At 41.5% G+C, this 11627-nt stretch overlaps 1 protein-coding gene across 6 annotated transcripts in view; it reads left to right on the forward strand.

Annotated features, from left to right (window-relative positions):
• The window catches only part of ATP8B4 (ATPase phospholipid transporting 8B4 (putative)), a 234997-nt gene extending 229993 nt beyond the window's left edge, over positions 1 to 5004 (forward strand). For all 6 annotated transcript variants that reach the window (XM_037156463.2, XM_037156465.2, XM_037156462.2 and 3 more), the window contains 2 exons: positions 860 to 990; positions 2657 to 5004. In XM_037156463.2, the coding sequence (XP_037012358.2) occupies positions 860 to 990; positions 2657 to 2938 (413 nt within the window). In that variant the 3' untranslated portion in view covers positions 2939 to 5004. The remainder of the gene's footprint in view (positions 1 to 859; positions 991 to 2656) is intronic.
• The last annotated feature ends 6623 nt before the right edge of the window (positions 5005 to 11627 follow it).

Below are 11627 nucleotides of genomic sequence, written 5' to 3' on the forward strand. Positions count from 1 at the left end.
TTTTGTTTTACCTCTTACACATGGGCAAAACGTTTCCCTTTGAGGACTCTTTTCATCCAGAGAAACAAAATAATGTCTCTTAGGGAGAGGGGAGAGATTGGGTGAATAGGCAGTATGGGACACGGGGGTCATGCTGCTTTTGGTCAAAAACTGCTGAACACTCAGGTGCTCAGTATGGGCAGGTGCACTTGGAAATCACCCATCATGAAATGGGCAAACAAATTAAGAGTCTCCAAAAAACTCACTGAAACCAAGGGAGTCTCTCACAACAATGCCAGCGGAACTACTGATACAGATGGGCACCTATACCACTCACCTAGCCAGGGAAGCCTATACTACAAAGGGCCTGCCCTCCAGAAGATAATTCTGTTTTGTGGGGAATCTCCCTCCTACATCTCCATCTCCTTGTGAATTGCTTTCTTTCTCTCTGAAGTCCAAACCACTACTTCCCTCCAACCACACTCCCCTTTCTCCTTAGCTGAAGATGGCATGTAAGCCTCAACTGCCATGGTAAATATGCCTTTTAGGAGTAATGGCTGCTATGCAGCCAAGGGACCTAGAAACTGGATGAAAGAAGCATGCTTCATGAGTGATGCTGGACTGAACCTGGATAAGAGAATGCTTGGCTCCAGCTGGCCCTTTCCAAGTGACCAGGCCACAAAGTGGCTCCCAAGAGCCTTGCTTTCTCCTCACCACCACTGAACATACTATGTAGTGAAGAAGACCCTAGGGGTTCTCCCTAGGTAATCCAAACCTCACCATTTCAAAAAAGGTCTTATGTAAACAGACAACTAGCCTATTAATTTAACAATTCAATTCAATTTATAACCACAATGTATTATATTTTCCTTACTGATAGGAAATGCACGACATTCCTTGACCCAGAAGTGTATCTGGCTTGTTATTCTCCTAACAACAGTGGCTTCAGTCATTCCTGTGCTGGCATTCAGATTTTTGAAGGTGGATTTATTCCCAACCCTGAGTGATCAGGTATGTTGTAGTGCTGATGAGTCTTTGAAGGGCTTATTCTTGGCTCTTGGAATCATGTTCTTCTCCGCCTAATTGGAAGCCCAGGAAAAGGCCAATAAACTTCCCAGTGGCAAACACCCACAGGTGCAGAGCATCACATCACAGTAGATAGAACTGCCTACATCTGAATGTACTAGTCTTGTGAGTGCTGATAAAAATAAATGTCTAGACTAAATACGAGTGGGGAATCATAAATTACAAGTCGGGGATTTTAAAAAGTTGACTTTTTAAAAAGGAGCTCTCTGGCAGCACTTTGGACAATTGTTCCAAGGGAAAGGCAAACTAGAGGGCAAATTATTGACTTGGAGGCAAATAAAGGGTACAGTACGAGAGGGTACTGATAATCAAGATGGGTGGGGAAAGGCCTCCATACATTGTAGAAATAGAGTGGCAGGTTCAGAAACAGGGGAAATGTTACCTTCTGAACAGATTAAGAGAGGGAACAGCAGCATGATGGATGGATTGGAAAAATATACAGTTAGAAGGAAAATAGAACAAATTATAAAAATACCTAAACCAAGGGGTTAATAGAACATGTTTCAGCATTTCTTGGGAAGAGGAGTATAAGCAGGACAATGGCAACTTAGGCCTGGACCCAGATACAAAGAAGAAAGGAGAAAGGAAGTGGAGACCCATTTGTAGCCACATCAAGAGAAGGGTAAAAACACTGATAGTCCAATAATGCTGAGAGGAACTGAGGTAGAACTTTCCTTGTCATGTTATCCCTCACATTCTGGGGCCAAAACACAAAAATATTCCTTCTGAAATGATTCCCAGAGTCCTCTGTTACGTCTATCCTTTCCCTTTGGCTCTGTAAACTCGTTCTTACGTAAACCCAGAAAATGATGAATGAACTGAAGGAAGACAGACGATGATCATTTCTTCCTATATTTAGTCAGACCATGACTTTCTGTTTAACAGTTTTCTCCTGACACAAAAGTCATAGTCCAAGCAATCAGCTGACTCAGAGAACAAGGTGGCTTGCAGACCTTGCTCCAAACCTTGGATATTTTCTCCTTAACTTTACTAGGGAATAAAAGAAATCTTGGAAACCCACTCAAATGGTGTTGACCTCTTCAAAAGGTTATAAAAAAAAACATGAAAAAATCAAAACCCTGAAAATATCATGGTGCATAGACCTACCACAAGAGTTTGAAATTTCTGATTCTCATTTTCTAAATTCTGTTCTTGTCTAGTTCCTAATGACTATTGGATCCTGAGAATCTCCAAAAGAGAGGGGAAAGGCCCATCTCAGGAGCAACGGGACTATGCATTGTTATAGTGACTGTGTGTGGGTGGTGCATCCTAGAAAACCTTTCTGTATAAAAACATGTTCCAATTCATTTAAGACAGATGTATGAGATGGGGACGATGATGAAGTTTGCGTTAGTACTCCTTGTTTAATAGTCTCCTGGTAGAAATAAAAGCTAACCAGTGCCCAGGGTAATCTTTTAGTTAGAAAAATTCTTAGTTTTTAGGCAAAAAACTCCCTTTTTCAATGAAGGCGGGTATTTTGTTAGTGTTGATGTTGTCTTTACGGAGAAGGCTTTCACTTCGCAAAATGGCCCACTGCCTGGAGTCTATCATTTAGATGCACCATCTCACTCTGGGTCTCCTTCCTCTTCAGATCCGCCAGTGGCAGAAAGCTCAAAGGAAGGCAAGGCCTCAGCGACGCCAAAGACCTCAGACTCGTAGGTCAAGCTCAAGAAGATCTGGATATGCTTTTGCTCACCAAGAGGGCTATGGAGAGCTTATCACATCTGGAAAAAATATGCGAGCTAAAAATCTACCCCCAGCATCAGAGCTGGAAAAGACACTGTCTAATAGCACTAGCTGGCTTGAAAATTTATGTAAGAAAACCACAGACACAGTGAGCAGCTTTAACCACACTAAAACAGTAAAACTGTGAGTCAAGATGAATTTGAACCACACAGTTATCTTTTCACTTCAGCTGAAGCTAAAATTCAGCTGGCTCCAGAGTTTGGGATCGGGGCTAGGAGTGGGGCAGATTGCCTCACTGATCTTCAATCTGTGGCAGACAGCCGCCTGGTGCCCATCAAATAGAGATGTATTCTCCTGGAAACACAGCCAGATGGTCACCATCTAATGTGTGATTTGGCAGATGAAACCCTCACAACACAAACACAGGTTTTTTATCAACATAGATACCAATTGACCCAAACTTTAGAATTTTATTTATGAAGAAAAACTTATAAATCTGCATATATGTTGAATGGATCTTCAGACGGATAAAAGGGTGCATTCAGAAGATATATACTCCAGCTGAAAATCATGCTTGTTTACCAATAAACATGTATATGTTAAGACCAGCCTTTCCCAAGATATACCTTTAAGATTAGGTGCTTTCAGACTAAGAGGAACATCTCCCTCCCCAGTCTTGACATCTCCCTGTGTATCTAGCCAGGACAAAAGTCACCTTCAGGAACACAGTATAGACTGAGCATCTTTACAGTGGGATAAGCTGGTAATTTGGTCAAATTCATTTAGAAAGCTCTCATAGATGTGTTCACGAACTGTCAAAGACAGGCTCTCTAGAAAGTGTTCTACATTCTTTTCAATGATTTTGTTATTATTACAATCTCAGTAGTAATTTGCCCAGTGTCATCCAGAACCATTAATGAAACCAGCATAGCAGTGAAATTTCACACTTTACTGGTAGTATTCTATATAGTGCATAGGCAAATTCTTTCAACATTTCTATTTTCAGAAGTTCTAATTTGAAACCAAACATATTAGTAAACATTATCTTCAATTACTACTTAAATACCCGAGCTGGGTCATTCAGTGTGAGTTGCTGTTGGTTCCCAGTTATAATGCTTATAACTCCAACATATACACATATGTAGGTAAGGCTGATTGTTTTGGGAGATGTTCCAGTCCAAATGTGCATCACCAGTGTGGTTTTCATGAAAGAATTCAGGCAGATCTGTGTTCAAAGACCAGCTCTATAGCTTCTTACCTCTACAGTGTCAGGCAGGTAAAGTGCCTCCTCTGAGACTCAGTTTCTTCCTCTGTCGAGGGAAGATATACTATCTACCTCACATGGTTGTTTGAGGATTGTCAAAGCACAAATTCTCAAATCATGAAAAACATAATTCTCACATGAGTAGATGATGAGTTTAGTTTCATTAAACTTATCATCAGAAAATAGAGAAGAGAATGTGAGGAACCAGGATTTAATCAATGGGAAAGGCCTTGATGAAGTGAGATTGCAAAGTAAGATATAAAACTGGTTAGTGTCCTACAGAGAAATAAAACTATAACCTTGGAGGTGGATTTCTCTGCCAGAAAGGAGACTAATTTTCTACAAGTCAACTCCCAACTTTACAGGGTCCATAATCTGGTCCCAATTGGATCATTAGCCAAAGTTACATTTCCCAAGAGAGTTAGATGGTCCTTGGGTGGGCTTGATAAATAATAGGCTAGCATAATATGAATATATCACACAGTCCTGGTGTTTTTGTTGTTGTTTGTTTTGGCCTTAATTTCAAAGTCTGGGATAATTTTCCTTGAATGGGATGAAATGTGATACATGTCAAATAACCTAATCATACTACATTCATATATGTTCCCTTCTACCCTCCATGCCTGTGTAGATTTACCAAGATACTAGTTTTCAATGTCTAATATTTTATTAGTTTCACTGTGTTTGCTTGCTTTTTGTAACATTTTTGAAAGATTCAAAACCTTTCAGTAAATATTTTGGCATTATTGGAATTTGATGTTTTGCCACTTCTTTACTGGGAACTCATTGGAAAGAGTTTTTGTTACATTGGTCAACTGTTTCTTTTTTTCTTTCCTTTATATGCCTGAGGAAAATGTACATCATTCTTAGGATCAGAATCAAGAGTAAAATGACTGATTGGACCTATGTGTAAAGGATGGGAAAAATTAGGAATGTTCCAAGTTTGCGAATTCTGTCCAAATTAAATAAAGCTGTTTATAAACAGATAATGTGGATGATTGTGAGAGAAACATATTATCAACTTATTTTGGCCCCATGAGATTCAAATAAGCTCACACACCCACTGCAAGATAATTTGATTACAAGTGCCAGGCATGATTTTGAACCTGAACAAAAGGAGTACAAGTGGCGGCTGGTGATGGCAGTGCACTGGGGAACGATAAAATTTTAACTTTACATAAACATTATCAGCTTATTTGGAAAGGAAAATAATCTTTCTGGATTCAGAACTGATGTTGGTAACCTTGAGGTTTCAAAATCTTAGTTCAAGTTTTGAGCATTTGTAGGCAATTGCAAATTGCATTCCTGTAACTTAGATCTGCTATCTTTGTCTCTCTCATCTGCCTCCAGGTGTACCTAACTATAAAGGAAAGAAAGGGGGAGAGATGAAGAGAGCAAGAGAGATAAAACAGGAGTGGAAGAAAGCAATGGGGAGAAGATAGGAGCAAGGGAGATAATAGTTCCCAGTTACATTTCTCTTAAGGGGACATGACTCTCTGAAAAATAAATTTAATTCCTTAAAGGAAAAAGTTTTGAAAGTAATTGAGAAGTGCGTAAAAAACCCCTCCTTCACAGGAGGTGTGAGATCAAGAACACTTTATTAGAAAGGGTTCCAGGAGTTCTGGGTTCTCAACACAGAGATGCTGCTGAGCTGACAAGAGGGACATGTCACTGACTTCCCCAGGTCTTAGTGTCCCAATCCATCAATGGAGAAATCAGGCAGTGTGGCCTCAACAACCTGTTCTGTGAGCTGTTCTTACCAGTGTTGCACATCATAATTGGGTTTAACTGGAGAGAGAGAGAGAGGGAGAGAGAGAGAGAGAGAGAGAGAGAGAGAGAGAGAGAGAGAAATTAACTAGATTCTCTCTTGAGGGAAGGGCTTGATTCTTGTACTAGTTGTATTTGTCTAGAACAGCTGTGGTATGTGTCTGTCTCTAAGCTTAGCACAGAGGTGATAAAACCTTAAAGATCTATTTCTTTACTTTTAGAGAGAGAGGGTAAGGGAAGGAGAAGGAGAGGGAGAGAGACAGCAATTTGCAAGAGATATATTCACTGGTTGCCTCTCACATACCCCCAACCGGGGATCTGGCCCACAACCCAGGCATGTGCTCTGAGAGGGAATTGAACCAGCAACATTTCAGTTCATAGGTCAGCACTCAATCCATGAGCCAGGGCTTCACTAAGATCTTATATCCACATTCTCATTTCCTCTCTGCTGCTTTAAATATCAAAAGTATACAGTAATGAAGGTAAGATACTTCTGCCTAGTAAGAAGAGGGCCATTTAAAAATCCTTTCTACCTTGTCCCTGGGCTTAGAGGAGAATTTTTAAATTGAATTCACTGGGGTGACGTTGGTTAATAACACTATGTCAGTGGCATGTACTAATCTATAATCCATCACTGCCTTCTGTGCTCACTACCCATAGTCCAGTTTCCTTCGATCATCATATGTATTTGGCCCCTTTTACTCTCTTACCCTCCCCTCACTCCCCCACTCCTCTGGTAGCCACCATACTGGCGTCAGTGTCCATGAGTTGGTTTTTGTTTGTTGCTTTCTATTTTATATCCCACATATGAGTGAAATCATATCATTCTTGTGTTTTTCTGTCTGACTTATTTTGCCTCGCCGATATTCTCCAGATTCGTCCATATTATTGTAAATGGCAGCATTTCATCCTTTGTTGTAGCTGAGTCATATTCTTTGTATGTAGGTACCACATCTTCGTTATCCAGTCATCCATAAACACAACATGTAGGTTGTATTTCTGTAAACTCAAGATTCTTTGAGTCTTGCCACAATATTGTGCAGTGGTCAGGAATTCATGCTAAACCCATTTTTAGGAGGAGGAAATTGAGGCACAGAGGGGTTGCTTTGCCCAGTTCTACCAGAAAGGAAAAAGGCTCACTTGGATCTGACACCTAATTTGGAGCTTCTTACCTGCAACTCCTTATTTCACACCAAGTCGTCTGTCCTCACAGGGTGAGATTTCTCAACAGTCCATCTCCTTCTAAGACAGCCCTTCCATTTCTCAAGTGTACAGATCTGGGGACGTACAGACGAATGTCAAAGGGTTTTGTAGTGTGTATTTCAGGTGCTCTCTTTCCCTCTCAATGCAAATAAGCAAGATCTCCTCTCTTCTTTCTCTATGTATTTGATGAAGTTAGATAGGTGTGGAAATAAACATCTCAAATTACTTTTTAAAATTTTTAGAAAATACAGAAAAACAGAAAAGCTCAACTTCAGATTTTTATGGTAAGGTGTTGCATTACTCTGTTAGTAATGCAAAAAGCCTCAAAGTTACTCTGACCTAATTATCTCAGATGAATCACTCAGAATTATTATTTTTAAATTTTAAAATATTGGACATAGTTAAATAGTGACACAAGCCAGAAATTAAGATGCTTTCTGGACTGTGATGGGCTTCTGAGGGTCAGGAGTCAGATAATGACGTGGGGCCACAATTTTCCAATTTTTACATCAACATCTGGTATTAAATGTCCACAGTTTGCTTCACTGCGTCACATTTCATTCCTCGGTGACAAATCATGAACTTTTGCAATTCTCTAGCCTAAGCGTTTTGCTGAACTGCCTGGAAGCCAGAACCAAATAACCCATGTGTTTCAAAATGCTCATTGCAAAATATTTGGAGGGCCTGGCTGGGCAAATCTGTAGGTCTGGAGCTATGACTTAACCAAGAAAGGGGCCTATCTGTCCTCGCATTTCAAAACTTCCTGGCAGATTTATTCCTGTAACCGGTGCAGAATACAAATCAGCTCTGAGCAGCATAGGAAATGTCCAGAGTTCAAGAAATAATAATGGTGAGTTGGCCAGAAATCTCTGGCCATCTCAGTTCAGATTCCCGTAAGGTTTGTAAGGGAAGTTTAAAATTTTAATAAACTGCAGCCCTAGGCTCATACAGAAAAATCTTATTGAACCAGGATGCATGGAAAAATGATGCTTAACTGAATTTGGAGGTAATGATCATCCCTGTCACAAATGTGTTTAATTCTCCCTGCCTTCTTGTCAGTGTGTGTGAGCAGTGATGACTGATGAGTTCACTTCTGGCCCCCTTTCTGACTGTCTTTCCTTGGCGTGCAGCAGTATATAAGTATGGAAGCACAGCTGACATGCAGAGATTGGCCAGGAATTACAGGGACTCCAGGATGTCCCCAGGAAAGGTTTCAAATGAAATTCCTGTTCCTTTCTTGACACGATGGCACTGTGATGAAGTAATGATTGGAAAAGAATTAATTTGAGATCATGATTAGGTGTTTTGGGGGGGGATTTAAAACTATTATTCATCAGTTTGGTGGGGGCACAGACCCGAGAGAATGGACATGAGTCATTAGTGGCCAGTGATGCCCCACTGCTAACTACTGCTCTCCTGCTCTCCTGCTTTCACTGCTCTTCTAATTATCTCAGATGAATCACTCCCACCACGTTCTAAGTCACATATGAAAACAGTACCTACTCTTCTTTATAAGGTACCTACTTGGCCTGAGTAGCTAAAAACAAAACTCTAAGCCAACTAATTCATGGACACTCTAAGGCTGGTCAAAATATTTTCTCAGTGTGGGTTTGCTATACCAATGAATAGTCTGTTTCCTAAAGCTGTACGGTGACGTGTTTTGCACACCAGAAATAGTCTTCAACCACAGGACATTGATGACAAAAACACCCGTGGGCATCGTGAGCGATTTCTTGTCTGTGTAACTCACTGACATTGTTGATCAAATAGTTTTACAAATAAGAAATTTAGAAGTAGTTACGGTTCAGGAGTTTGGGAGTTCAGTTAAATTTTTGATGACACTGGCAATATCTTCTTGACTGAGTGGACGTCGTTTTATGGTTCTGTTTCTTCCTCAAAGTTCTCAGTGTGAGGTTTACACGTGGCTTGCATCTAGCAGATGTTTCATCATCTCAGATGAACTGTGCGAGTACACACAGCACGACTAGCACACGTAGCACGACTGGCTAAGCACTGACTGTAGGGAGGTGAGGGTATGAGGTGTGTAAGAAGCAGAATCAGTTTCTCTTTCCTGACCTTGAAGAAGTTCTAGTCTAGAATCTTTCTACTGAGTATGGTGCATACCACAGATCATTGAATTGAAGATGCCATAATTTCAAAGGTGCATCATTAATTTATAGACTACTTGAAAATAAAACAGTATTGTTAATTAGAATTATAAAGATGTCATTGCATGTAAGATTTATCCATAATTTCAAAAATTATAAAATATGAAATACGGTAATTACTGGGTTGTAGAAGGTTGAGAAATGGGTGGTGAAAAATAGACAGTGCATGGGACTGCTTTTTAAAGGTGCCTAAATGGCATAATAGTTTCAGTAGTTGTTTGGGAATAAGAAATTATTTTTATTTTTTAGCCCAGGGAAAAGGAGAACCTGAAGAGGCAGAAGCAAGAGATTGTTCTCAAGTGGGAGAATTTCAGAGGCACCCTTCACAGCAGATTAAGGATGCAAAGAGCAGTGAGGGCACCCCTGGCAGCCCAGAGAGGGTAGATACCTCCAGGGCAGCTCCCCAGGCCCTCCAGGCTTTGCCTGGTTCTGAGAGAGCATCACTTCCTTCTGGGATACATATTATGTGGTCTTTGGAGTCTCTGGGATTTAACTGGTATCATTCTGGCAAGTTAATCTGATTAATTTACTTGTATTTTATGTTCTCCTGCAGTATTCTCAGAAAAAAGAAAAAAAGAGAGAGAGAATTACTTACTGCTGAATTCATGTATTAATTTTGCAGAGGAAAGCACTGGTGTGTGGTGATTAAGAGTCCAGGCTCTGGGGTCAGTAGCCTGGGTTTAGCTCCATCCCGTCAGGCAAATTCCCTAACCCACTGGAATAGTAATCTTACCTACCCAGATGGCTCCTGTCAGGATCAGATGATACAATGCTTGTTGCAAAACACTTTTCATAGTGCCTGGCTCAACCACAGGTTTGTGCTCCAGAGAGCTGTGTTTCACTTACCCCAGAGGAGATTTAACAGGCCTTTGTTTTGAAAATTTGGGCTCAAAAAAGCTAGATAGAGTTGGACTGTTGGAGAGAAGGCTAGACTCTGGGGGTTGAGGAGAAGCCCCAGGGACTAAATGTTGGAAAGATGGGCTTCTCAAACCTGGAACTTGGAGGGGTGATTCTCTCTACTCAGAGGCAGAGATTCTAATCTCACTTGCCTCCCAGAACTGCAAGAGATGGGAGGTATCATAACATCTGGATGCCAAGGGTGTAATCAGCCAGCACCAAAGCCTTCAGTGAGGCGATCCATGTTCCTGTAGCTTAGTCTGTAGCCAGAAGAAAGTTAGGGTGGCAGCTGTGCCCAGATATTGAGAGCCAGACATCAACAGTGGAAATATGGGGGCCTTGGAAATAATGGCACCTCTTAGGGACTAAGGACTAGATCCTCCCCTGGTTCCTTGGACCAAGTAAGACCTGTGATTCTTACAGCAGTCAAGGGGATGGGGTGGGGAGACTGGATATTCAGAGCTAGCCTAGTGGGATATAGAATGATAAAAGAATGTGACTTTTTAAAAAAATATGTCATTTATTTATTTCTAGAGAGGGGGAAGGGAGGGAGAAAGAGAGAGAGAGAAACATCAGTGTGTGGTTGTCTCTCACACGTCCCCTACTGGAGACCTGGCCTGCAACCCAGGATGTGCCCTGACCAGAAATTGAACCGACAATCCTTAGATTCATAGGCTGGCACTCAACCACTGAGCCACACCAGCCAGGGCAGAATGTGACTTTTCTTGTATATCAGTTCTGTGGCGCAAACTCATACCTCTTAAAAATTCTTTGACTTGCTATTCTGTGTAGCAGTCATTGTTATCAGCTCATTCTAAGGAGTTCCAATGAGGTGTGTGTGTCTAGTCCATGTTACCCGCAGGGTTACGCTGTCCCCATCTCCCTACCTTTGCTCCAAACTCTCCCTCCTTTTATTCACACAGCAGTAGTGTTCTTTAGTCCATCTATTCACTAGGCTGAAGTCAAGAATATCAGGCCCCCAAAGGCTATTCTCAATTGGATACTCATTCTTATCAACTGCAATTTCCACTTGACCTGGGCTTTTTACCTACTTTTCTGAAGAGTGGCCTGGGGACTTTCTGTAAAATAGCATCACGGAACACCCAGGGACATCCAGTCAACTTACTACTGGAAAGGCGGGCTCACAGAAGAGAGGGGAAGAGGATGAGTACAGTGTCTTCTTCGTATTTTGGGTGCCCTGGGTGGCTCCAGAGAGGAACTGTGTTCTCCAAGTATCAGTGATGATTGAGACAGGCTGGTGAGGTGGGCATCCTCCCTCACCCAGTCCGTACTCTTCTCACCATTCCCTTCCCTATCCAGGTCATTCCTAAGTCTGTTTCACTGTCCTCTCAGTTATCTGCTCACTCCTGTAAGAGTGTTCCAGGTGACACTCCTGTGTTCTGATAGGGGACCATATACTTTCTATTTCATGTAGGAACCCCCTTCGGGGATAAGCCTACAGGTGGCATTCAACTTCTGCTCTAATGTCCCCAATGACTCAACACCCCTGAGCTGCTGGCAGCCAACCCCCTAATGGGACATCCCAATGGTGAAGAAGCACCTCTCTCTCCTGACCT

Source organism: Artibeus jamaicensis, unplaced genomic scaffold (assembly GCF_021234435.1).
Source record: "Artibeus jamaicensis isolate MK-2021 breed Jamaican fruit bat unplaced genomic scaffold, CSHL_Jam_final contig_548, whole genome shotgun sequence".
NCBI classification, from domain to species: Eukaryota; Metazoa; Chordata; class Mammalia; order Chiroptera; family Phyllostomidae; genus Artibeus; species Artibeus jamaicensis.